The sequence below is a fragment of the Mesoplodon bidens genome (genome assembly GCF_964165515.1).
Source record: "Mesoplodon bidens genome assembly, chromosome: 19".
NCBI lineage: Eukaryota > Metazoa > Chordata > Mammalia > Artiodactyla > Ziphiidae > Mesoplodon > Mesoplodon bidens.
The window spans coordinates 43,396,440-43,421,658 of NC_138179.1; the positions used below are offsets into that span (position 1 = coordinate 43,396,440).

At 62.6% G+C, this 25,219-nt stretch overlaps 2 protein-coding genes across 8 annotated transcripts in view; one reads left to right on the top strand and one right to left on the bottom strand.

The window, feature by feature from the left end:
• BAIAP2 (BAR/IMD domain containing adaptor protein 2) overlaps nucleotides 1-13,488 on the top strand; it is a 70,651-nt gene extending 57,163 nt beyond the window's left edge. For 2 of the 6 annotated variants that reach the window (XM_081219690.1, XM_081219694.1), the window contains exons 10-14: nucleotides 585-786; nucleotides 1,720-1,788; nucleotides 2,220-2,382; nucleotides 4,250-4,284; nucleotides 12,682-13,488. In XM_081219690.1, the coding sequence (XP_081075816.1) occupies nucleotides 585-786; nucleotides 1,720-1,788; nucleotides 2,220-2,382; nucleotides 4,250-4,284; nucleotides 12,682-12,751 (539 nt within the window). In that variant the 3' untranslated portion in view covers nucleotides 12,752-13,488. Of the gene's footprint in view, nucleotides 1-584; nucleotides 787-1,719; nucleotides 1,789-2,219; nucleotides 2,383-4,249; nucleotides 4,285-5,041; nucleotides 6,580-6,984; nucleotides 7,033-12,681 lie in introns of those variants that run through there. The other 4 variants (XM_081219691.1, XM_081219695.1, XM_081219692.1 and 1 more) reach the window with 3 other exon arrangements.
• A 1,364-nt stretch (nucleotides 13,489-14,852) lies between these two features.
• AATK (apoptosis associated tyrosine kinase) overlaps nucleotides 14,853-25,219 on the bottom strand; it is a gene marked incomplete at its 5' end in the record, with an annotated part of 38,658 nt that continues 28,291 nt past the window's right edge. The window contains 10 exons of one of the 2 annotated variants that reach the window (XM_081218385.1): nucleotides 14,853-15,263; nucleotides 16,360-16,536; nucleotides 16,708-16,855; nucleotides 16,951-19,609; nucleotides 20,065-20,214; nucleotides 21,740-21,861; nucleotides 21,938-22,022; nucleotides 23,307-23,440; nucleotides 24,384-24,471; nucleotides 24,627-24,745. In XM_081218385.1, the coding sequence (XP_081074511.1) occupies nucleotides 15,223-15,263; nucleotides 16,360-16,536; nucleotides 16,708-16,855; nucleotides 16,951-19,609; nucleotides 20,065-20,214; nucleotides 21,740-21,861; nucleotides 21,938-22,022; nucleotides 23,307-23,440; nucleotides 24,384-24,471; nucleotides 24,627-24,745 (3,723 nt within the window). In that variant the 3' untranslated portion in view covers nucleotides 14,853-15,222. Of the gene's footprint in view, nucleotides 15,264-15,986; nucleotides 16,537-16,707; nucleotides 16,856-16,950; nucleotides 19,610-20,064; nucleotides 20,215-21,739; nucleotides 21,862-21,937; nucleotides 22,023-23,306; nucleotides 23,441-24,383; nucleotides 24,472-24,626; nucleotides 24,746-25,219 lie in introns of those variants that run through there. The other variant, XM_081218384.1, reaches the window with a different exon arrangement.

Consider the following 25,219-nt stretch of genomic DNA (forward strand, 5'->3'; position numbering starts at 1 on the left):
GCTGGGGAGGTCCGGAGGCTCGCAAGTGTGCATGCCTGTGTGCAGCACCCCGGGGACCCCTTTGAGATTGCCTTCCTGCACCCTTGGTCTTGGCCAGGCTCCCCCATTAAGTGAACATGATAGGGCGGGGCAGTGTGGGAACGCCAGCAGCTCAGCTAGTGACAGGAGCCAGGTGGATGACGCTGGGGAGGGCTTTGCGGGCCGTGGCACAGTTTCCCGCCCTGTCGTGTCTGCTGTGGTCGGCACTCTCCCTCCTGCAGCCCCACCGGTGGCCTCGGCCCGTGAGGGTCTCCTGATTAGCAGATGGGAAAGCTGAGGCTCAGGCCCAGAGAATTGCCCCTGCTGATGAGTGGCAGGTCAGAGGCTGAATCCACACGCACCCCAGCTCCCAGGTCCTTCCAGAGTCTGAGCCAAACGGCCCTGGAGGCCTGGTAGTCGTCCGTCAGGATGGACAGTCCACCTCCAGGCCCACCGGGGGCCTCCTAGCATCTCACCATCGGGCAGCTAAGCTGACGGGGGGGTGACCGTGCCCTTACCCGCTCGGGGCAGAGATCCCCCTCACACCTGCCCTGTCGTCCCGGCAGCCGAGAACAAGACCCTGCCCCGCTCGAGCTCCATGGCAGCTGGTCTGGAGCGCAATGGCCGCATGCGGGTGAAGGCCATTTTCTCCCACGCGGCTGGGGACAACAGCACCCTACTGAGCTTCAAGGAGGGCGACTTCATCACCCTGCTGGTGCCTGAGGCCCGTGACGGCTGGCACTACGGCGAGAGCGAGAAGACCAAGATGTGAGTCCCGTGCGGGCGGCGGGGGCGGCGGCCTCACGACCTGGTCCGCAGACGTCCTGACTCTGGGCTCTGGGTCCTCCTTTGAACCGACGATCCAGGTCCCACGCTTCTGTTGGGAGGGACAGATGTAGCCGAAGGCCCCCCACCATCCCTCACTTCCACATCCCCTGACTTGGCCTATCACCCCACGTGTGCCCTCCCCGTCAGCAGAGGCCAGCCTCCCACCCCAGAGCCTTTCCGTGCATGTGAGCAGCCCTCGTGCTGGGGTTCTACAAGTGGCCTTGAGCCGGATGGACCGCGCCTTCATGGCTTAATTGAACGCCTGTTGCCAGGAGGCTGTGCTAACGCCTGGCTCTTGCTCAGCCAGGGGCTGCCCAGGTCAGGGGCTGTCCCCTCCCACTGCCACCGCCACCACCGTTGTCTGCATGCGTCTGTCCGCGGGGTGAGAGACCCCTGCCCCAGGGCAGAAGCAGCCTGCCTTAGCCGGGAGGGAGAGGCTGCGCTGAGCTTGGCTCTGGCCCACTGGCAGCCGCCACCCTTGAGAGGCAGCTCTGAGGAGCAGGGGCGCCTCCAGGGCACCCGCATCCCCAGCACCACGCCTGCCTCCCCCAGGCAGCCTCTCATGTTGGTGCCGTGGTTCTGTGTGGCCACTTGGGGCTGAGGCCCTGCCCAGCTGGGCCACGTGGCAGGAAACCAGCCCTGTTTGTTGAAGAAGTAAGAGCCCTGCCTGGGTCCTGGCACCTTCGCTCACCCCCAGCCTTGCTCCTGTCCGGAGCAGGGCAGTTCCGAGCTGGATGCACACCCCGCATGGGTACTGGGGTCTCCTGGTCTCCCTGGAGCGTGCACACAGGTGCAGCCAGGCCGGGGAATGGGTGGGACTTGGCGCCGGAACGCAGAGGCCCCGGCACACTCTGACAGGGTCTGCTCTTCCAGGCGGGGCTGGTTTCCCTTCTCCTATACCCGGGTCCTGGACGGCGACGGCGGTGACAGATTGCACATGAGGTGAGCATGCCGACGGGGGCAGGTGGCCCATAGCTCTGGGGAGGGGCTGCGCGTTTGAGGCCCTAGGGTGCTGGGGTGCGGAGGTGTTCTGAGGACGGCGTCTGAGAGTCCCGGGGGTCGCTGGCAGCTGTGGGGGGCAGGGTGGGGGCCCCGTGAGCCCCCCAGGTCCCTCTGGCCCTCGGGAGAGCAGGAGACTCGCTGCCGGAGCCAGCAAGGGGCTGAGCAGCTGCCGTAGGGCTCGGCTCCCCTCCCGCCTGCACGCTTTACACCCTGCTCCTAGGAGGGGGCTGGCCCACCGTGGCAGCGTGGCTGCACCCCAGGCCATGGAGAGCAGCCTCTCGTTCCGCCTTCTTTGCGGGGCCCGGTGAGGTGGGGGGCCCGTGGGGGCCGGGCTGGGCCCGAGCTGACGGCCCTGCGCCCCATCCCCACAGCCTGCAGCAGGGCAAGAGCAGCAGCACGGGCAACCTCCTGGACAAGGAAGACCTGGCCCTCCCGCCCCCGGACTATGGCACATCCTCCCGGGCCTTCCCCGCCCAGACGGCCGGCACTTTCAAGCAGAGGCCCTACAGCGTGGCCGTGCCTGCCTTCTCCCAGGTGAGTTGGGGGCCTTGGCAGGGGCCGTTGATGGGTGGGCTCGGCCGCAGCCCTGTGTTGGCACCTCCACCGGAAGGCCGTGGGCTCGGGGGTTTGGGCCTGGCATCTGCACCCCTGCTGTGGCCACCTCAGGGGACACAGCCCGACGTCCTCTGTCGTCTCAGGGCTCTAGGGAGGGCACGGCGGCCCCTCTGCCTGCCCTTCCCTCGAGCTGGGGTGCTGCCGGCCTTGAGACTGCTCTGGACGCTGCCTCTCGGGAGGATCCCCTTCCCTGAGAGCCGTGGGGCTCCTGCAGTCGTGGGTCCGAGTGCAGACGAGTGCCTGCCACTTAGGGCCTGAGACGTGGCCGGAACCTTCTAGTTAGCGTGTTCCTGGGGCCCTTAGGAGGCAGGGCCGGGCACGCGTGGTCAGGCCACCTGGTACCAGGCGACCAGAGGGAGAAGACTGAGGCTTGTGTCCCCGGTGGATCCCGTGATGGATCCCCCAGTGTGCCTGGTGGTCTTGAGGTCAAGGCGCGGCTGGGGTGTGAGTGTGGACGGTGCTGCACAGCTCTGCTGGGGAAGCTCGTGGGGTGGAGGTGGCCCAGGCTTCCAGGACGTTCATCTGCTGTGGCTGCGTGGTAGGCAGGGGCCAGCAGCTCTGTTCCGGTGCCGCTCTCTAGGGCAGGGCCTCCCTCGGTTTGGGGGTTGGGGAGCCCAGGCAGAGCAGAGAGGAAGAGAAGAGAACTCAGGTTTCTCTAGGGTTTGAGCAGCCAGAGAGTTGACCCAACAGCTGGGGCTCCCATGTTGACAGTGTGATGTCAGAAGTGGGTGAGGCAGGGAAGGGCTCTGGGTACGTGGTGGCCGACTCTCCCTGTCCAGCTGTCCCTGTCCGGCAGCTGTCCTGTCCTCACCCACCTCTCCTTCCTGTGAGGAGGACTCAGCTGGCACATGCTGTATGAGGTGTCGAGAGTGGAGGGAGCTGTCTTCAGGGAATTGACGGTTTAGGCAGAGTGAACACGTGATTTGAGACAGTTTAAGTGGTGAGAGGGGCAAGGCCGAGGTGGTGTGGCCGGACCCTTGGATGGAACCTTTCGGATAAGGTGAGGTTGGGACCAATGGCCAGGGCAAGCAGCAGGGAGGGAGAGGCTGATCCCGCCTTGGGAGAGGTGTGGCGCCTCGGGGGGTCACAGGGCCAGGCTGTTGAGCAGTGAGACACTTCAGTCCCTCTGCAGCCTTACCCAGGCCTCAGCTGGCCTGGCCTGGAGAGGTCTGACCACTGCTTGTTGCTCTTGGTTCCTGGTTGCTGGTTTTGGTTTTGATGCTTAGAGAGCTGAGGAGGGTGTCCCCAGTACCCCTCAATGGCTTTGGGGCGGCAGCTGCTTCAGGGCCAGGAAGCTGCGGCTGGGTGTGGGGCGCTCAGGGGCCGGCACAGGCGTGCATGAGGCAGGCGTGCGGGTGACCTTTGGTGCAGCCGCCCTCCCCACGCCAGCCTCCGCCAGCCTGGCTTCCCCGACCCAGCTCCCCAACGCCCCACCGTCAGTGGTTTAAGCCTCTGGGTTCCCCAGGAAGCCCTCACCTGCCAGGTGTTCCTACCATATGACCTGCAGGGCCTAAGAGCCATAGGGAACATGGGTGGAAGGGCGTCATCAGGTGATCTGTCTTGTATGCGCCCGGGAGCGTGAGCTCACCGTCGGCCGCTGGCCAGATAAGGAGGCATCCGGTATCCCTGTGAATTGGGGAGGTCACTGCTGAGGGGGGGAGGGGCCCTTCATGTCCTCAGCTGCAGGCAGCACCGTACACTCTGGGGTTAGGAGGGGACCCTCCCCTGCAGATCTGGCCTCACCCCCTGAACCCCAGCCCGACCTGTTTCTTCCTTTCCTCCCCAGGGTTTGGATGATTACGGGGCGCGGGCCGTGAGCAGGTAAGGGATTTTGAGACTCGTCTTGGGGAGCTGTGGGTTTTGGGGAGCTGTCCCACCGGAGGCTGGAGTTGGGTGGCTTCCCTCCCAGGCCTGCCTGCTCTGTTGGGGCCTGGCTGGAGACCATGGTGTCTCAACTCTGAGTCAGTGAGCAGGGCCCAGGGTGCCTGTTCTCTGTTCTTCACCACGCTGTGCCTTCCCCCAGTGCGCTCTGTAGGGCAGGGCCCTCAGTGCAGGATGCCCTGTCCCCTGGCAGCAGCCCAGGGTCCCCAGATAACGCCGAGTGGGGGAAGCAGCCCCTCCTGGAGCTGCCTTCGTGCTCCCCTTGCGGGCGGGTGGGTGGGTGGGAGCAAGTCGGGCCTGGCCCTGTGCCCAGGCCGGAGTCAGGGACCCACTGCAGCCACTACTGGGGCTCCCATTCTTTCCTGGTGGGGCCCTCGGGCTGCCCACAGCTGCAGCATGACCCCCTCACCTGGTGGTTTTGTGTCCCTGCTCTTTCCTGGCGTCCAGACCTGCTTGTCCAGACCTCGGCCAGGAGCGGGGCCCACCCCTGGGCTCGTCTCCCCAGAACCAGCCCAGGCTGGTGCAGATGGCTCAGGGCTGCAGCCTCCTGAACCCCTGACCCGGGCTCAGCCCTTGTCCGGTCTCTGGGGGTCTCCTGTCACCACTCCCCCAGGGCCGGGTGGCCAGCCACACGGCTGGGAGGGCAGCTGCGGGGGAGGTGTGCGGCCCGGCAGCTGTCCTGTGCTTTGTTTCACAGCGGCAGTGGCACGCTGGTGTCCACAGTGTGAGGACGCTGACCCCCGGGCAGCTGCTGCTCAGAAGAGCTCCCGCCGCCCCCTGCCCCCTGCCCCGTCTGTCTGGTCGCCATCGGTTTCCTCCTCGGCTCTCGTTGGTTTCTTCCTGGGTTGTTTCTCTTTGCCACTTGCCCCTTCACCCCCGCCTTTTGGTTGGTGACCCCAGACTCTGTGATCCCCCAGGGTCCATGGTGCTGCCCCATCTCCGCTCCCTATGTTTACATGCCCCCACCCGTGTGTTGGGACCTGCCGCCGGGCGGCGCGGGCGGGGTGTCCTCGCCGCTGCTCCCCATTCGCCGTATTCATGACACGCTGTCCCTCTTTGAAGGCTCACCGTGAGCCAGGTCTAAAAAGTTTGAAGAAAAAGAAAAATCTTAAAAAAAACAAAAAAAAACAAAAAAACAAAAAGATGAAAACAGGAAAAGGAGTTTTTTTTCCTGAAAAACAAAAACAGATATGCATGGACTCCGGTGTACGTACTGTTATCTCTGCATCTGACCCCCCAGCACACGCTGGCACCTGTGTCAGGAGAGGGAGGGTGCTGGAGGCTCCACGAGGCTTGTGGCCCCGGGGGCATCCTTGCAGGCCGCACCCAGAGAAGGGCTCGGGCCGAGCCGGGGGGCCTCCTGAGGAAGCTGGCCGCTCCTGTGAGGGAGGCCGCAGCCCCCAGCCCTGCCTGCCCGCCAGGCCGGGCTCCTGACCGCTTCCTTGTCCCGGACGCCGTTGGACGATGTACAGACCAGAGCGCGGCGCCAGCCTCGGGGCGCCGTGACCGTGACTGCACAGTGCACTGGCGGGGAGGGGGACCGGCCGCACTCGGACATTCCAAAGACCTCCAGAGACCACCCCCAACCCCACGTGTTCTGGAAATCATTTCTTTAACCAGCCTGTGAAGGAGTGAGGGCGGCTCTGGGCGCTACACCCCCGCACCTGCCGTCGGGGAGCAGGCAGTCCCTGCCCAGTCCTCCCTAAATGCTCTCGTCTCTCTGTGTGTCTTGGTGACTTCAGAAACAGACATGCTGGACTGAGTGGCTACTGGTATTGCCTCTTCACGCCTTGAATCTGGGAAGTGAGCGAGGGCGCAGCCGCTCCGCCCTTCCCGCCACGGGAGCCCCCGTGAAGCTGTGGACGCTCCTTTTTCTGATGTGATTTAGCAAAACCCGCCCGCCCCCTCCCGTGGACTAGGACATGGCTGGTAGCATTTGTGAGAGAAGCAGCTCAAGACGCAGACAGACCCTGTTTTATAATTAAGGAAAAAACAAAGCCAGAACATGGACCTTTGTAAAAAGAGCCTTCTATGTTGGTGTTCTAATTTTGCTAAAAGATCTCAAATCCAGGGGATTCCATGCTCAATGGATGAATGTAGACACAAATCTGCAAAACTTGTATGAAGATGTAAAGTGCTGAAAATATTTTTCCTGTTTCCTTTCGTCTTTTTTTTTTTTTAATCTGAATTGTGCCCTGTACTGCAGTTGTTTGAATAAAAGTTTTATTTATTGCATCGAGTTGGGTGTGGCGCCTCCTTCCAGCCCCTCTGCGTGTGTCCAGGCCACATGCAAAGCCTGGCCTCCTCGCCGACAGAATAACCAAGGTGCAGAGAGTGCCAGGCCACACTGCTCTCCCTGGGGGCACCTGGGGAGGCCCGCACCCTGGGTGAGAGCCACGTGGGCCTGATCCAGGGACGCCCTGCTTGAGCTGATGTGCTCCTTGGAGCTTCCTCCCTGCAGACCCCTCCCTGGGGGCTGGAGAGCCAGCTCTGCCCTGTGGCTGGTGGCACATGCTCCTGGCAGCATACGCTAGCTGCCAGGCGTCCCCTCATCCTCCATCTGGCTTATGTCCCCTCGGAGTCCTCAGACCTCTCCCACCCGCTCCACATGCACCAACTGAGCCCTGTGTTTCCTTGCAGTGCCGATGTGGAAGTGGCCAGATTTTGAGCGGCCCCTGACTAGAGTTAGTAAGTTGCCCTGGTTTTCTTATGCTGGGGTCCGAGGGTCTGCTGAGCCTGCGTCTGCTCTCGGCTCCGGGTCTTTGCTTCCCTGGACTCTCCTTGGGCTCTCGGATTTCCTCCCTCTGGAAGCTTGCGGGTCTGGCCTGGCCCTCTGTCTGGGTTCCCTGTTGCTTCTGCTGGGTGCTTTGGCCATAACCGGGGTGAAGCCTGGTGATCAGCTGCGAGGCTGGCTTTGGGCTTCTTTGGCTGAGTGCCCCTCAGACCGGTCCCTGGGCGTGGGTCTGAGCCCGGCCTGGCTGGCTCCTGGGTTGGTGAGTATCACAGTCCCTCGAGGGCTGGGGAGACCAGGATGGGTCTGGGGATAGCACCATGGCCTGTGCCCAGGTGAGAGTCACAGGCACACGAGAGCAGCCGCATGCATCTGCCCCGCAGGGGATGAGCAGATGCAGTGGCTCCGTTCTGCCCAGGCTCACCTGCTGTCTGCCCTGACATGGCTCCAAGGGGCTACTCCAGGCTTTCCAGAGCAGGCCCTGGTGGCCTCCTCCAACTCCCAACTGGTGATGATCCCTTCCCCTGTGCCCTTGGAAAGCAAGCGCCAACGGCTGGGGTGGGGGGATGCAGGGGGAGCCCACTGCTCCTGGGCCTGGGTCTGGGCAGCACTGCTGCCCCTCTGCCTCACCCCAGCCCTGTCACTGAGAAGTCTGCTGCGTGAAGCTGGCACATGGACCCTGTACATAGATGGTCATCCCTTCACTTCTGTGGGTGTCACGGCGATGCCATCCTCCCTGTGGGCAGCCAGACCACTCCAGCAAGTCCTGGACTCTCCCTCTCGCTCCTTCGCTGCCTTTGTTTTTTTGTGTGTGTGTTTGTTTGTTTAGGCCGCACTGCGCCACTTGTGGGATCTTAGTTCCCTGACCAGGGATCAAATCCGGGCCCCCAGCAGTGGAAGCAAAGAGCCCTAACCACTGGACTGCCAGGGTTTTTTATCTATATATATGTTTGGGGTTTTTTTCCTGCCTTTCTCTTGATGAGCTGCAGTATGAGTTCTGGAAAACTCTAGAGACAAGTGCTCCTGAAATTGGGGATGGGAGAAATGACTTTGACCCTGGCTCAGCAGCGGGTGACCTGGGCCACTCTCCTCCCCTGCATCTGTCCCTCTTCTTCCGAGATGCTTTGAGACACCTGCATCTCCCACCCCCACCTCTACTGCCCTCGTGGTCCGTCTGAGCTGGTGGAGCCCAGCTGATCTCACCCACTGGAGGTACTGGAAGGGGGTGAAGGCTCAGGGAGGCTCATATGGCCTCTGCCTAGAACCCCCAGGGCAGAACCCCAGGGGCACGGCGGGCGGGGGTGCACTCATCCCTGGGGGCACACAGCACGGTGGCCGCAGGGTCTGCCTGTCCTGATGATTCTACCAGGGGCGGAGGTGTCACAAGCCACCTCTGGTTGGTTGAGGGATGTTGCTCAGCTTTGCCAGAGCTCACAGCCCTGGGAGGAGGGCCGGGGAGGAGAACGACTCAAGTCCAGAAGGGCCGATGTTCTGAAGTTGTGCCACGTTTTAAGAGGAAAAGGTGGAGAAAGTTGAAATCTATGCTGTGACTGCTCTTCGCTCCTTCTCTGCTCCGGAGTCACCACAGGACACAAGCCACGCTTCGTGCTGACTGGGCTGTTCTCAGAATCACCCCCTTTCTTATTCAAGAAGTGGATTCAGAAGATAACTGAAGGTGATTCCACCAAATCCGCAGTGACGAATGTTTCGTGAGCCTGGACCCGAATGCTGCTTGGCTGCAGGAGTCCCACCTCGTCAGGCTGTGAGGGTCTGCAGAGGACTGGGTGGTGGGGACAGCCATTCCTGGCGGGGAGCCTGGCTCGTGCCTGTCTTCACCATGCCCGGGACTTCAGGCCTGCCCCCCGGAGGGTGCAAATCCATGCTGTATAAAAGCTACCGGTTGTCCCTGTGTCCCTGCTCAGGAGGGGGACAGCGCCCAGCCCCCAGTCCTCCACCTGAGTGCCTGGTGGCCCTGCCTGGGGAGGGGCCCTGGCATCCTGACAGCACTGACCCTCGCATACTCCAGCGTCTCCCATTTGGGTCAAGAAGAGCTTGTTCTGTGTCTGCGTGGTCCGCTGTTGATTGGCCCTGGCGTCCACCCCTGGGCAGTGACGGACGTCTGCAGGACAGCAGGATCGGCAGTGCCTCAGGTCCAAATCTTGTCATGTTTTGTCATCCCAGTGTTGACCCAAGTCCCTCACCTGGGGTCACTCAGGTGCCCTCCCCGGCGGGTAGCTCTTAAGCCTGTTCTTTCACAGAGCATCCCAGAAGGTGGTGAGCACCCAAGGGGGCCTCACACTTCCTCTGATGCTGAAGGGTGGGAGTGTCCCACCCAGGGGTCTCTGGTTGGGGCTGCAGGAGGGAGTCGCTCCAGAGGTCTGGAGTGATTACGGCTGCCACCTGCATCCTCAGAACCTGCAGTGTGGACAGCACATGCTTCTTCCATGGTCACGCTGTTTTGCGAGGAGGAGAAGAGGACGGTGTGGGTCAGAGGCCAGACACCCTCTTCAGGGAGGTCTTCCTGGTTCAGGTGGCAGTGTGGGTTTGCCACTGACCCCCTTTTTTTTTTTTTTTTTTTTTTTTTGCGGTAAGCAGGCCTCTCCCGTTGCGGAGCACAGGCTCCGGACGCGCAGGCTCAGCGGCCATGGCTCACGGGCCCAGCCGCTCTGCGGCACGTGGGATCTTCCCGGACCGGGGCATGAACCCGCGTCCCCTGCATCGGCAGGCGGACTCTCAACCACTGCGCCACCGGGGAAGCCCTGACCCCCTTTTTTTTAATTGAAGTATAGTTGATTTACAGTGTTGTTAATTTCTGTCATATAGCAAAGTGATTCAGTTATACCCATATATACATTCTTTTTTATATTCTTTTCCATTACGGTTTATCACAGGATACACTGAATAGAATTCCCTGTGATATACGGTAGGACCTTGTTGTCTATCCATTCTATATATAATAGTTTTCATTTGCTAATCCCAAACTGCCAACCCACCCCTCCCCCACCCCTCTTCCTCCTTGGCAACCGCAAGTCTGTTCTGTATGTCTGTGAGTCTGTTTTGTAGATTAAGTTCATTTATATAATTTTTTTTTAGATTTTACATATAAGTGATATCATATGCTATTTGTCGTTCTTCACTTCGTATGAGAATCTCTAGGTCTATTCATGTTGCTGCAAATGGCATTATTTCATTCTTTTTTATGGCTTAGTAATATTCCATTGTGTATATACCACATCTTCTTTATTCATTTATCTGTCAGTGGACATTTAGGTTGTTTCCATGTCTTGGCTAGTGTGAATAGTGCTGCTGTGAACATAGGGGTGCATGTATCTTTTTGAATTATAGTTTCATCTGGATCACATGGCAACTCTAGTTTTGGGGGGAACCTCCATACTGTTTTCCATAGTGCCTGCACCAATCTCCCACCAACAGTGTAGGGAAGTTCCCTTTTGTAGACTTCTTAATGATGGCCATTCTGACCAGTGTGAGGTGGTACCTCATTGTAGTTTTGATTTGCATTTCTCTAATAAGTAGCAATGTTAAACATCTTTTCATGTGCCTGTTGGCCATCTGTATGTCTTCTTTGGGCAAATGTCTAGATAGCTCTTCTGCCCATTTTTTGATTGGGTTCTTTGGTTTTTTGTTGTTGAGAGGTATGAGCTGTTTGTATATTTTGGAAATTAAGCCCTTGTCAGTCGCATCATTTGCAAATATCTTCTCCCAATCTGTAGGTCGTCTTTTTGTTTGTTTACGGTTTCCTTTGCTGTGCAAAAGCTTGTAAGTTTGATTAGGTCCCATTGGTTTATTTTTGCTTTTGTTTTTATTGCCTTGGGAGACTGACCTAAGAAAATATTGGTACGATTTATGTCAGAGAATGTTTTGCCTATGTTTTCTTCTAGGAGTTTTATGGTGTCATGTCTTACATTTAAGTCTGTAAGCCATTTTGAGTTTATTTTTGTATATGGTTTGAGGGTGTGTTGTAACTTCGTTGATTTACACGTGGCTGGTCACTGACCCTTTCTGATGAGAATGTAGGTGTGTCAGGACACACCTGGCTGGAACTCCCTTTAGCCCCTGGCTCTGGCCAGCACAGGTGCCATCCTCCCTTCTCTGGGTCCCTTCCCCTGCTGGGTCCCTGACTCTGGATGGACAAACCTGCCCCGTTTCTAGCCCCACAAGACCCCCCACCATGACCCTGGCTGCAGACCGCCAAGGGCATGGAGCCCTCCTCTAGGACCAGAGTCCAGTCAAGGCGGCCGCCACGATGGCTGCCCTGCATCCTCCGTCCCGGGGCAGAGGACGCTGGTCACAGCAGAACCTCTAGGCCGCCTCTACTTGGGGCCAGTGGGGCCGAAGCACATCTGCTCAGACCCAAGCCTGGGAGGCCAGAGAGGACCTGAATGAGGGAGACTGAGGCCCCGCCAGCTGGAAGGGCCTTTCATCAGGTGCAGATGTTCCGAGGCAGGGGCGGAACGGCTGCAGGTGCTGCCAACTGTCAGGCAGCACCTTGGAGACACAGAAGCCACACGGTGCTCCATCAGTCTCCTCTCACTAGTTCATCCTTTGAACAACTGAGTCCAAAGTGCCTCAGTGTCTTAGAAAATGCCAGGTCCTCAGGCAAACACAGAGTTGCCCACCCCACGTTCTATCTTCCTGGGCACCTGGACAGAGCGCCCACCCAGCTCCTGTGGACGCCCAGCCACGTCAGAGGCCGCTCCTGCCCCAGGTAACGGCTCCCGTTCAGGCCGAGCCCTCTGTGTCCCACGTGCCATCGTGCTGTCACCCTTGGGACTGACGTCCCCTGGGCTGCTCTCCTGTGCCGTCCCCGCCTGGGCAGGTCCTCGGAGCCCACCGAACCCAAGGAGGAGAGGCCTCCGTGAGCACGAGGCCAGGTGCCGGCCCCACCCTGCACTCATCTCGTTCCATCTCAGCCCCTTGTCTGGTGCATCCGTCTGTGTCCGTCAGCCGCGGCCTCGGCACTCAGGGACGGGCAGGGCTCCTCTCTGAGGAGGCGGTCAGCCCCTCCGCAGGGGCTGCGGGCGTCCACTCCTGCCAGCCCCCTTGCCGCTGGGGTGCCTGCGCCCCGTGTCTGTCGTGTCGGCATGGGGCGGGCCACTCTCTGGGTCCCCAGGATGCATGGGCTGGGCTTGTGTGCTCTGCTGAGCTGTGGCTCTGTGTGTCAACAGCTGTGTCCTTGCAGACGGGCTCAGCCGCTACTCTCGGGCAGGTGGCGGGGAGGTGCTTGGCCTTGGGGGGCGGCACATCGAGCTCGGGTGCGGCTTATGTGGGGCTGCCTCAGGTTGCAGAGAAAGGACCGGGGCTGATGTGGAGGGCACCCCCCCATGCCCACCCACCCTGCCTTTGGGAGGGTTGACGGTTCAAGGTGGGGCACCTGGGGGGGGTGAGCAGAGGATGGCGTGCTGGGGCTCAGCTGGCCTTGCGGACAGCACCCCTTTCTGGCTCTCCCCCGCGGCCTCTGCCACCCCCGGGCCCTGAGCTCAGAGGCTGGGCCGTCGGGGTCCAGGTGGGTGCCGTCTGTGGCCGCGGGACGGCACTCAGCACCCCTCCTGAAAACCACTAAAACCACTCTTCTCTCCTCTTCTCAGGAATCCCTTCGCCAGCGTCCAGCTGAAGCCGACGGTGACCAATGACAGGTCTGCCCCACTCCTCAGCTGACGGCCACGTCTGCACCCACTGCCCGTGGGGCCCCTCCTCCCCCACCCTGACCTGTAACCTGTTTTGTTACAATCTGCTTGCTCCCCATTTAGAGAATTCTCTCCTTCCAAGCCCTTCTGCCCCCACCTCAGTCTGGCCTGGGCTGGACCCCGGCTGTTCCTATAGGGTCAGGAGGTGGCGTGGCCGTGGCCAAGGAGAATGAGGGGGGCTGGCCCCTGGAGCGGGGACCTGCTGCCTGGGCTGTGCGGCCAACCTTTTGGATCAGGCCCATCTGTTGTGTGGGCCAGGGAGCCCCCAGGGTGCAGGGAGGGCCATCGCATCAGCTTGTAAAGGGGAGCCCCTGTCTGGTCAGTAACGAGGCTGCCCACCTGTACGTGCCTGCAGCAGCATGCAGGGGCAAGGGGAGGGCGAGGGCCTGCCCCCCTTCCTTGGATTTATTATGAGCACAACTTCCTGGCAGACCCTTTATTGGGGATTTGCTGATTCTCCCCCCTCCCACTGGCAGTTTTGTGGGCCTCTCTGTCCCAGTTTCTCCCTGCCCACACCCTAACTCCCATCCAGAACTGGCTGCAGGGCCCCCGGCTCTCCTCCCTGTCCCCAGGGCGGTCGGGGCTGTGGCCTGGCTCCCCAAGCTGTGTGCCATTGAGGGGGTCCTGTCCCAGGATTCCTGGGTGGGCCCCCTCAATGCTCTGGCTGTTTGCATATTTCAGCTGAAATACAAGATTGTAGACACTTTATCGGATCCGTGCTGTCTGACATTTGAGGCTGAAATACAGCCGTGCCAGCCCCGTCGGTGGCAGCGGCCCTTAGCTCGGGAGACGCTCTGGGCAGCGTTCGCTTGCTCCTCCCAGACCCTCCCAGGAGGGGCTCTGCGCACAGCCCGGAACACGAAGCACAGGGGGCGGGACCCCAGAGGCTCTCACCTGGCTGGCAGGAGCTGGAGGCAGGCCGGGTGGGGCGAGGCAGGGTCCCAGGGCAGATGTTTGCGGTGGAGGCGCAGAAGCCTCACCGCCCCCTCCCCCGGCCTCCCCGTGCTGAGGGACAGGGGCGACCCCTGGAGAGGCAGGAGGAAGAGCTTCCCGGAGAGGTCCCCACTCACCCTTACCTAGGCAGGGCCAGCTTCCAGGCAGGAAGTGAGGGCTGCAGGCGTCAGTCCGCTGGCCCGGTTCTGGGAAGACACCCCAACCTGGGCACCCTAGGGGCCCAAGGTCACTGTCTCCCTCCACCAAGGTGTGCCAAGGACAGCTAGAGGAAGGGGTGGTCTCCCTCCTGCATCCCCCAGTGGTCAGAAGGGACTATAGGGACCCCACCCCAGCACGGCCCATGCCTCCTCCTGCCCAAGGCTTTATCTGCAGACTCCAAAAGAAAACACGCTTAGCATGAAGGCTTTTTTCCTTAGCTTTGATTTCTCTTAAAAAACAGACAAGAAAGGAACAAGACGATCATTGTACCAGCATCATAAGCCTCAAATAAACAAAAAACAAACTCAAAACAAGTCCCCACCCACACCCCAAAACCAACAATAAATTTTATGTCTCTTTGGCAACAATAACTTAAAAGCATCCCCCTTCCCTCTGTTCCGACAACAGCGTTACAAAAATACCCCCTGTGCTGCCCTGCCCCAGCCTCCCTCCCAGCTCCACCCCTTCCCACTGTCTCCATCCCTGTGGTAGGAACCCCCTGACACTGACCGTGGGGGGCAGCCCCCACTTTCCTTTGGCAGCTGGGCCCTACCTTACAGAGGGGAGCCACAGGCACCTCTAGACAGGGGCTGAAGCAGCAGGACTGTGACCTGAAAGCCCCCCATCTTTTGGGCTGCCCACCTCAGTCCCCTCGCAGGGCTCCAGTGGGACCCAGGCAGAAGCCGGCCCAGACCTGTGGGGGAGGGAGAGCTTACGGTCTGATTCAGTGAAGGGGAAACAGCCACAGACTTGGAGCGGGGACACACGAGCCTGGTGTCCTCCTCTTGCACTGAGCAAACCCTGAACCGGCAGAAGGAGCAAAGGGGGCAGGGAGAGGCCGTCCTAGGAGGCCTGTACCTGCCCTCTCACCTGGGGTGAGGACACAGCAGCCTGCAACACACCACAGGAACCTGTGGGCAGGGCGTGCGAGGGCCCCTGGCCTCAGAGGCCAAGCAGTCTTGACAGCGGGGGGCCGGGGGGAGGGGGCAGCTTCAGGGTGAGGGGCGGCTGTAGGGCATCCCTAGGGCCTAGCAGCAAACCCAAGTGTCCAGGACAAATCCTGCCCCCGGGGCAGCACGGGGCTGGTGTGCACAGATGCTCTAATGTCCAGCGCCAGAGAGGGGCCTCTCGTCCTGCCCTGCTCCTCCAGGGTGCTGCGTGGGGCACCGAAACGCCTGTAAGCCGCTGCTGACCACGGCCAGGATGCAAGTCCCCACCACTCTTGGTCACCATCCTCGCTGCTGCCGGGAAGAAAACCGGCAGGGGCTCCAAGCAGGGGCTGCCTGGGGCTCAGGCCTCTTTACAGCTGCCCCCAGCACCTGCTGTAGGACCTGGCAAACATGTTTAGGGAGACACTGGGGCCACAGGGACTCCTGAGAGCACCCTTCCCTCCAAAGACAGCCAGAGTCCCCTCCCCCAGACTTTCACCTGGCCTCAATCCCTGGCTTAGGGGCCACTGAGCAGCTGGGGCTGCAGCAGGCCTGCCTGCCTACCTAGGTAGGAGCCAGACGATTATCCTTCCCACCACATCACCAGGGATCGGGCCTAACAAAGCTCAGCATCAGCCCTCTTGAGTCCTCTTTTCACAGGTGGGGAAACTGAGACCTGAACAGGACTGGGCTGGCCAGGGTCACATACTTGCCTCTTGGTGACCCGCTTGCTTGTTCAGATATCCATTAAGGGCACACTGTGACACAAACAGGCCAGCAGATCCTTCCCTAAAGGCTGCAGCCACAGGCCAAGGGCCGCAAGGGAGGGGCTGGGTCTGCCTAGGGGACAAGATAACTAGGCGCATCTTAGTGAAGGTGAGCTTTCAGGGGAGCCTAGCAGAATGGGGTGGTGGCAACTGGGCAGGTATGAGCCCACCTGGTCTGAGGTTGACAGGAGTGGAGCTTGGAGGGAGGGGTGAGCTAAGGCCCCTGAGTAGGGCCCCACCTGGGCACCTGAGCCACCACCACCATCTCTGGACAAGCCATTAGATCTGAGATGGGGGGCGGTGGTGGATGAGGCAGACCAGCAGGGGCTGGGAAGGTTCTGGCAAGAGAGGCTGCTGCAGGTCAGAGAGCAGGGTGGGGGGCACTCAGTGTCCAGCCTGGTGCCTTCGGAGGAGGGAGAAAAGAGCGGGGCGGGGGGGAGGGGCCGCAGGGAGTGGGCATCCAGCCTACATCCTGAGAGTGCTGAGCCAGCTTTGTCTGGGGCACTGCATCTCCTCAGGGCGGTGAGGAAACATGCCAGGGTGGCCACAACCAACAGGCCTGGCGTGACCTGACCTCTCTAAGCCTCAGTTTCCCCGTCTGAAAACTCAGCTTGTCCGGAAAACGAGAAATAACGAGCGCAGGGCCTCGCACCCAGCAGGTGCCCTTCCCGGCCGCCCTCACCACTGTCCTGACTCGGCATCCCCTCCTGCCAGCCCCACCGCAGCCTCACCTCCCACGGACCCGGAGTCCGAGTCGGAGACGTGCGTGATGGAGAAGCGGGACGCAGGCGCTGGTGAGACAGTGAAGCGAGAGAAGGGGCTGGGCTTGGCGGGCGCAGCAGGGACGCGCGGAGCGGGCTCCTGGGCCGGCGTCAGCGGGAGGCCATCGTCCCACTCGAATCCTCCGCCTGCGAGGGGCCCGCCGTCAGTTGTGGATCGGATGGGGGAGACCCCGCCCACCAGCAAGTCACAGCCCCCCACCCCACCCCACCCCCGCCTTGTTGCCCCGCCTCCATGAGGATCCACCCCCACCCCCGTTGCCCCACCCTCGCAGCCGCGTCACCCCGCCTCCAGCTCACCCTCTTCGGCCGCAGGGCCGCCGGGGGAGCGGTCAGCCCGCCGAGACCGGCCGGGGGTGTTGGGGGAGCCCGGGCTGCCCGCCGGGAACGTGGGGGACGACTCCTTGACACCGGGGAAGGGCTCCCCGAGCTCCCGGGTGGGGCTTTCCTGGAGGATCAGAACAGCAGGAGTCTCCCATGGCTTCCCGTCCCACCGCAGACCCCCCACTCCCCACGCAGAGCCCACCCAGGGCGGCCGCCCACCTGGTCGAAGAGGTAGACAGTGACGTCGTCGAAGAAGGACACGGCTTTCTTCTTGCGCTCCAGGTCCTCGCAGAAGGCCTCGGACAGCAGGCTGGGCATCTTAAGCAGGCTGCGCAGGTTGCGCGCGCTCTGGCTCTCCGCCACCACCACTGGCACAGGTGGTGCCTCCTCCTCACTCTCCTCGCTCGGCTCCTGGATGCTGTAGCAGCGGAGCTCCTCGTCCGACTCATCACTGTCTTCGCTGTCCTCCTCTTCCTCCTCCGGCCGCCCCTCTGGAGCCACGGGGACTGACGGCAGGGCCAGGCAGAGTGGGGTTCTGGGGGCACCTGGGCCCCCTGTCCGTTCCTGCAGGCCCGACCCTGACAGCAGTCCCAGGGTCTCCTGGAGCTCGGGGCGGTGGCTTTCTGAGCTGGGCCGGACCGGAGTCAGCAGGAAAATCTTAGAGCGCCCGGGGCTGGGCATGGGTGGCACCTGGGCTGGGTCTTGGGGCCAGGGAGGCTCCAGCCTGGGGCCCCTGGGGCAGGCGCTTGGCTCTGGGGAAGAGTCCTCAGGCAGTGGCTGTGGCGGCACCTCCCTGGGGCCAGAGCCCTGTGCCTCCCCAAGCATCCCCAACTCAGGGGAGGGCAGTACAGACAGCAGCCTGGGGCTCTTCGGGCTCTCCAGATCGGGCTCTGGCCCGGGGACTGGGACACCTCCTTGCTTCTCCTTGGGGCCCAAGGTGGGCTCTGGCTCCGTGTCCAGGTCTGAGAAGTAGGCAGAGTCGCGGTAGGGATTCTTCTCGCTGAGGCCACCCAGGGAGGCGGAGAGACGAGTCTCTGGCCCGGGGCTCTCACCCTCTGAGGCCAGCTCCTCAAAGGCCTCAGGCTCACAGGCCTCATGCGCCTCCTTAAGTACAAACTCAGGGGACTCGTAGTTCTCCGTATCATAGCCGCTGTCCAGGGCTCGGGGCTGCCCGCCAGGGGTGCCAACAGCTAATGGGCTGAAGACAGAGCCGCCATCACTGGCTGAGGATGGGATGTCCAGGGAGTCCAAGGAGTCAGGGGTCCCCACCTGCTTCTGTAGGGAGCGGAAGGCTGGTGTCACATCTGGTTTCTCACCCTGCGGGCCGTCGCTGGACAAGTCAGTGAAGACACCAGAAGTGGCCTCAGTCGTGTCCTCGTCTTCACTGCCTGGTGCCTCCAGCTCAGGGGAGCTGCTGCCACTGTCGCTGTCTAGGGCCTGGACTGGCTCGGTGGCAGGCTGTGGGCTGCCAGTGGGCGTGGGTGAGGCAGGGAGGGTGGGCGGGGTGCTGGCCTCCTCGGCAGGAAGCAGGGCTCCCTCTTGGGATGGGGATGGGATGGAGGGAAGGGGCAGCTGGAGTCCAGCGGAGCCCTCGGCCTCCTCTGCAAGCCTGGGCTCTGCCTGGGGACTGTCACCACCACTTCTGGCTGCCTCTGTCCAGGGGGGTGTGACCAGGCACGGGGCAGGTGTCAGGCCCTCAGTAGGATACAGATGGGGGAGGCCAAGGCAGTGGCCCAGCTCCTTACCAGAGGAGGCCCCCTTTGGCCCAAGGAGAGGCTCTCGGGGGTCCTCTGGGATCAGAGGATGGCCCAGCTCAGGGACGGTCTGTAGGGCCTGCTTCACACCAGGGCAGCAGTCCGTGTATCCTGAGAGGCCCGGGACCCAGAACTCTGGTGCTCGGCTGCTGCTGTTGTTGTTGGCAGATACATTGGAGCTCCAGTGTCCGTGCTGGGCAGCCCTGGGCATCTCGGCCTCCCCCAGCTCTTCCCCACCTGGGGATGGTTGGGCCCCGGAGCTCCTGGAGGGGGATGTGCCCAGCGGGTCCTCAAAGAAGGGCGGGCAGAATGCCCCCACGCCCCAGTCAATATCCTCTGCTCTGGGCTCTGCCAGCATTGCGGTCTCCGGTGAGGGTGAGGGTGAGCGTGAGGTGCAAGGCAGGTCACGGGCATGGCTCCTGCATGGGTAGTAGTCGCAGTGGCCCCAGGGGCCATCAGCGGGCAGCGCGTGGCCCAGCAGTGGCTCCATGACCGGCGAGGCGGCCACGCTGCCGTCAGAGTCGTCATCATGGTCACTGCCGTCGGGGCGCAGGGTAGCGGCGAGGGTGCTGGGGACACAGCCAGCACAGTCGGGGTCGTGGCCTGCGGCAGGCGTGGGGTCTTCTAGGCGGATGAAGTACTCGCTGCCCACCGAGGGGCTGTGAGCGCTGAGCACCGGCACCACGCCTGGGGGAGCGCCGTCAGGGATGCAGTGCTCCTGCAGACGCGCGTCTCGGCCCGGACTCAGTGCGTCCTCAGGCGGCGGGAAGGCCTCGGAGCCGCGGCCCGCTTCCCACTTGTACTCGAAGTTGAGGCCACGGCTCGTCTCAGTCACCGTCAGCACGTCGTCACCATCCGTGTGGAAGCTGTCGCCAGCAAACTGCTCCAGCAGTGGGAAGGATGAGGTGGCCGCAAGCTCGCCCATGCCCCCCAGTGCCAGGCCTGCCGCCCCCAGCCCGGGGCCTGCGCCACCCCCGCCAGGCCGCAGTGAGCGCCAGCGCCGCTCAAACTCCTCCTCCGCCTCGGTGGCACCCTTGGCACACAAGTAGGACAGCAGCAGGTGCACCTCCTCGGCCGTCGGCCGCTGCTCAGGCTGCAGCCAGCAGAACTGCATCACCTCATACCTGCAGGAAGGGATGCCCTAGGGCTCAGTCCCTGCCCACCCCCCACGGGTAGTAGTGCCTGGCCAGGACCCCAACCCCCAGGGAGTGAGCCAGTCCGCCCTCAGCATGAGGGTCTGAGTTCCGCCCCTTCTCACAGAATCCCCTGAGGGCAGTTAGGGGCATCTCCTAAAGTGGGCGCGGTGGTGTGGGAAACAGCAGTGTACCAGGGCACTGTTCCCTTAGCTCATCCCTGCCAGGACTGCAGGCAAATTTGTATTTTGGATAAAGCGGCCATTCCACTGTAGGCACAGGGTGGGGCCCAGAGGTCACTGCTGGCCGGGGAGAGCCAGGGGGAGCTGGAAACCCAGGCGGTCAGGAGGAGCCACTTACGCTCTAGGGACTCAGAGCACCCCCCTTTGTGTTGTCCTTCCTGCTGGGGATACCCCCAGCCCTGCCTGGCCTCACAGGGTCCTCACCAGCGGTCAGAGAGGGTCAGCTGCAGCTGGGGCTTGGGCAGCTTGAGCTGCTGCTCCCGGACAGCATAGGCCAGCACCTGCCGGTCGGAGTGGTGGGGATAGGGCTGCGCTCCCAGCTCAAAGAGCTCCCAGATGGTCACGCCCAGGGACCTGTGGGGGTGACAGCCATCAGAGAGGGGGCCTGGCTGGCCAACGCACGGCTACAAAGGGTCTCGAAGACTTGGGCGCCAAGGGCAGCTCCCGTCATCACACCAGCAGCCAGAAGACGGCGCCTTCCTTCAGTAAATGGGCAGCATGTGCCACCTGGCCGGGTCCGAGCCCACACCCAGGGTGCTTGGACAAATAAACGCCAGACTGGCCTCCCACAAACCCAGTCAATTTGTTCATTCGTTGATTCCCTTGCTGGGCTGAAGCCCAGACACTGCTAGGTGCAGGAAATGCCCTGGAGAAACTCCCAGTCCTGCCAGGCACCTGCGGAGGCCAGAGGGAGGGAGTGTGCTAGAGGGTGAGGCGGAGTGGGGGGTGAGGCGGAGTGGGGGGTGAGGCGGAGGGGTGGGTGAGGCGGGGCGGGGGGTGAGGCGGAGGTGGGGGGTGAGGCGGAGGTGGGGGGTGAGTCTAGGGACACCCCAGCCAGCATAGGTGGGCCAGGCAGCCAGTGCACGCAGGGCTGGGAGAAGGCAGCTGGGATCTTTCCAGTGGGCGGTAGCTTCACCCAACTCCCGGGGACCCCAGGCTGTCCCACGAAACTGGGGGTATGAGGGACAGCAGAATTGGCGACAGAGACGTCACAGTGGCCCTGGCCAAAGCCATCTAGGGGACCCCAGTGAGTGTGGGCTGATGGGCAGGCAGGGGAGGGTCAGCCAGAGGGAGAGGCGAGCAGGGGAATGGAGTGTCTGTGACGGGGGTACAGTTAATGGCTCAGGGAAGACCCCTGGGGAGCTCAGGAGGGGGACTGGGCCCTGGATCCAGGCCCTGAGGGTTTATCAGGAGCAGAGGGAGGCCAGACGGGCCTGGGAGGAAGCAGGAGGGGGAAGCAGAGCCTGGTCAAGGCCAGGGACGGGGGACCGCCACAGCCAAGCCTCTAGAGGCTGTAGTCTTGGGTCCAAGCACCCGCTCTGTGCCCAGCCCCAAACCTCCAGGCTGCAGTCATAGGAGACCCCCAGCCCCACTGTCCCCTTTCAATGGGAACAGGTGCTACCACGAGGCCTCATGTCTCATCAACTTGCCCGAGTGCTCTGACCCTGATGTCTTCGGGCATCGGCCCAGTGGGCCCTGGGAGGGGCAGGGCTTCCTCCACAGGCCCCATGGGCCCTACCGCTCTGCCAGCCCAACCGCTGTAGGCCGTGGCACTGGGCAGCGACAGGTGGCTCCAGAACCCCCACGACCTTACCTGGGGGTGTATTTGGCCACCTCCTACAGAGCGACAGAGCGACAGGGCTACACAAACACATCCTCACACATGTGGCCTTGCTTGGCGTGGCCAGCCTGCATCCCCTCCAACACCAGGGAGCCGGCAGGCGGGTGGGACTCAGCCCCCACAGCGCCCCGCGTCCTCACTGGACACTCACTCGGCACCAGACAGGGCAGCCATGAGGGCTGACGGTCGCAGGTGAGCATCAAGTCGTCGGCTTTCAGGGGTTCAAGTCCTCATGGTGACTGCCAGGCCCACACTCACCACACGTTGCTGGCCTTGGTCTGGTCCACCACCAGCAGGTTGCAGTGCACCTCGTCCACCAGCTCAGGCGCGATCCAGCGCAGTGGCACCCACAGCTGGTCAGCCGTCACGAAGTAGTCCTCCTGTCGGCACGTGGGACAGTGTCACCCCGTAGGCAAGTGCGGCCGGCCCTGCCCTGGCCCGAGCCGGCCCACTCACCCTGTATTTGCCGTGAGACAGGCCATAGTCACCGATCTTCACCGTCAGGTCGGCTGTGAGCAGGCAGTTCCTCAGGGCCAGGTCACTGAGGGTGGGAGGGTGGGGTCAGCCGGCAGTGCCGGACTGGGGCATCCAGGGCACTGAGGGGACTGGGCCACTTGTCGCCGAGGGCATCCTGGGCTCGCTTCGGTCGGTGGGTGGGTGGAAAAGGGCATCTCAGAGGCTGCCCGCCCTGCCCCTCGCCCAGGACTGGACACTTTGAGGGTCTGAGTGGATGGGGCCACACATGTTAGAAGGCAGACGAGGAAAACAATGCCCAGGGCCAGCTAGAAGGTGCCCAAGGGCCCTCCTTGGACGAGGCCTGCCTCACTGAAACCCCATCCCCTGACCCCAGTCCACTCCCCTGCTTCTCCTGGGACACCAGTCTGCTGACCCATCCCTCGGGGGCGAGCCAGCCCAGGGACACTGCAGTCTTCTCCCGCCTGCCACACTGCCCCCCTCAGCTCCCTGAAGGCAGGCATCAGTGGGGCAACTGAGCACCCCAGGGTCCTGCCCCTGCCCTGTGCACACACAGCCCCTGGCAGGGTGGGGGTGTGGAGTGCCCACCCAGCAGTGCCGCTCCCCACCACCTTTGCCTCCCACCCATGGCTGGCCTTGGCTGCCGGCTCCTCCCCTGCCTGCCTTGTGGCCCCATGGGTGTCTGGGGCCCAGGGCACTGGGGCAAACGTGGGGTCAGCACACATCGGCCAAAATGCTGCTGTGCTGGGGGCCACAGATGGGCGCTTGGGGCTGGGTGGGCTCGGCGGGAAGGTCGGGAGGCTGGCAGCTGCCCTCTTCAACAAAATCACTGATGCTGGAGTTGCATGTGTCATCACTCAGCACCAGGATATTGTTGTGGAGGACGGCCCGAGTGCTGTCCGGGGCTGCTGGGGCCACGTCCATCGCCACTTCTTCCGGCATGTCCCCCTACGCTGGGCCCTGGCCCGTCTTTCCGACTTCAGGGGCCAGGGTGGGAAGCAGGACAGAGCCACCCCTCCCTCCAGGCCTGAGAGAGACAGAGGAGAGTAGGGGCCGCCATAGGGCCACCAGGCAGCGCTGACCACCCTGGGGACAGAGGATGGGCCTCAGGCCCTACCGCATGCCCAGCCAGGCAAGCTGGACAGTGGACGTCGCCTGGCTTAACCCTCCTGCAGAAGCAGGTGTTCAACTCCCCTCTGCCTGGTGTTTATTATTTGACAAAATCCCTTTGTACAGTGGTCCCTAGAGGCTGAACAAAGACTAACCCAGTTAATTGAGGATCCACCTCACGCGGCCCCCGGAGCAGGTGCGGAGGCCCTGCAGAGAGCTCGTGGGCCGCCTGCGCCCTCACCTGTGCACATAGTTGTTGCGATGCAGGTGCAGGACGCCACAGGCCACCTCACAGGCCATGCGCTGCAGGGTCAGAGGGTCGGGCACCATAGACTCTGCCACCCGACAGCTCCGTAGGTAGCCCTTGAGGTCCCCCTGCCGAGAAGAGCAGCACTATCAGCTGCTGGTGGGGAGTGGGTGCCCTTGCAAGCCCACCGCCCGGCCCCTCCCTCCTCAGCAGGGCCCATGGGGGGACCAGGCATGCTGCTGACGCTGCAGGGCTGCCGCTGCCCAGAGGAGCCCATGTCCGCCCCCCAGGGGCCAGCTCTCAGTAGGATGACCCCGCAGGCAGCGGACACTTTCCCCACACTGACAGCCCCAGCCCCAGGCCGTCTTGCGGGCCAGCAGGGTCACATCCCGCATACAGACCACCGGGGCCCAGATGCTCGCCACCTCTCAGCTGGTGGGCGGCAGACAGGCCACACGAGCAGTGACGCTGAGCCTGGGCAGAACTCAGAGCCGGTGGCCAGAGTGTCCTCTGGCAACTCCTTGACCTGCTGATGACCTGCTGACGCCGCTCAGCTCCAGGGAGGGCCCAGGCATCCTGGGGAAGCCCTGAGAGGCTACACCAGGAGTCCAGAAACTAGACGGTGGGGGGGCCCACATCTGTGGAGGCCGCCTCCCTGTCAGCAAGCGGCTCAGCCGTGTGTGTGTGTGTGTGGTGGAGGGCCCGAGACCAAAGTATGAGCGAGGCCGTGGACCAGATGCAAGGGCCGTGAGCCCCGCCCCGAGCTGGCCGGGGTGCCTCTCAGGAAAACCGCCGTGACTCAGAGCAGCACAGGCAGATGGGGAAGCCCCCCTCCCCCAGGGTACAGTGGAATCCCAGCCCGGACGGCCGCTGTCTCTGAAGGGGGACCACCTCCTTCCTCCCCGAGGCCGCCTCTGGGAGGTAGTGGTGCAGAGCCAACTGGACCCCACTTTGGGGGGGATGTGAGGTCCAGAGGGTGGGGGTGAGGGGTCCCTGGCTCAGCAGGAAGGCCAGGCCCACCTTCCAGAAGCGCAGGGCAGGGGCTGGAGGGCCAGGGAGCGGGCGACTCACCATCGGGCAGAACTCCATCACCAACAGGTAGGGCGTCACCTCGGCGCACTGGGCCAGGCACTGGAGCAGGTTGCTGTGCTGCAGGGCCCTGCGGGAGCCAACAGGCTGCCCCCCTGACTCGCACTCAGGGCAGGGCAGGAGCGGGGCAGCACAAAGCTTGCCTTTGTCTACAGGGCCCGCGTCCCCACCTCCCGGCCAGTGGCCCACCCCCTCCGGCTGAGCCTGTCCCCAGGTGCCACCCACCTGTAGGGCTGTGCCTCCTCCAGGAATTGCATCTGCTCCTGCACGCTGGCGCTCACCTTCAGCTCCTTCACCACCACCTGGGTGCTGCTGATGCCCGAGTTCACCTCCCCGAGGAATACCTGCGGGGCAGGCATCACCAGGTGGGCGGACTCCACCGTCCCCAAGCTCTGCCCCCAGCCTTGCTCTTCCAGCCAAAGCAGTCTGTTTCTGTGCCTCAATGTACTCATTTGCAAAATGGGTTCTGGACCACTCCTGGGAGAGCGAGCCCTCCTGGCTGTAATACTCCGTCTTTTGTGTCTACCTCCCCTAAGGTCCCCAGCTGTTCTCAGAGCTCTGGGGGTCTGCAGTGAGGAAGATGGACTCATTGTCCCACCCAGGCTGGTGGTCAGGGAGAAGCCAGGACCCAGATGCTGCTCCCCATCCCTGCCCAATCAGAGGCATCTCCCAGCATGATACCAGGATCTGCAGAGAAGAGGCTGCCGGACCCTGAGGTCCCCAGGGAGGGGCCCAGTACAGTGTGCCTTGAGAGGGGACCCCAGGGCTGGGGAGGTTTCTAGAAGAAGCAGGTCTCCAACCCACCCTCTCCACCTGCC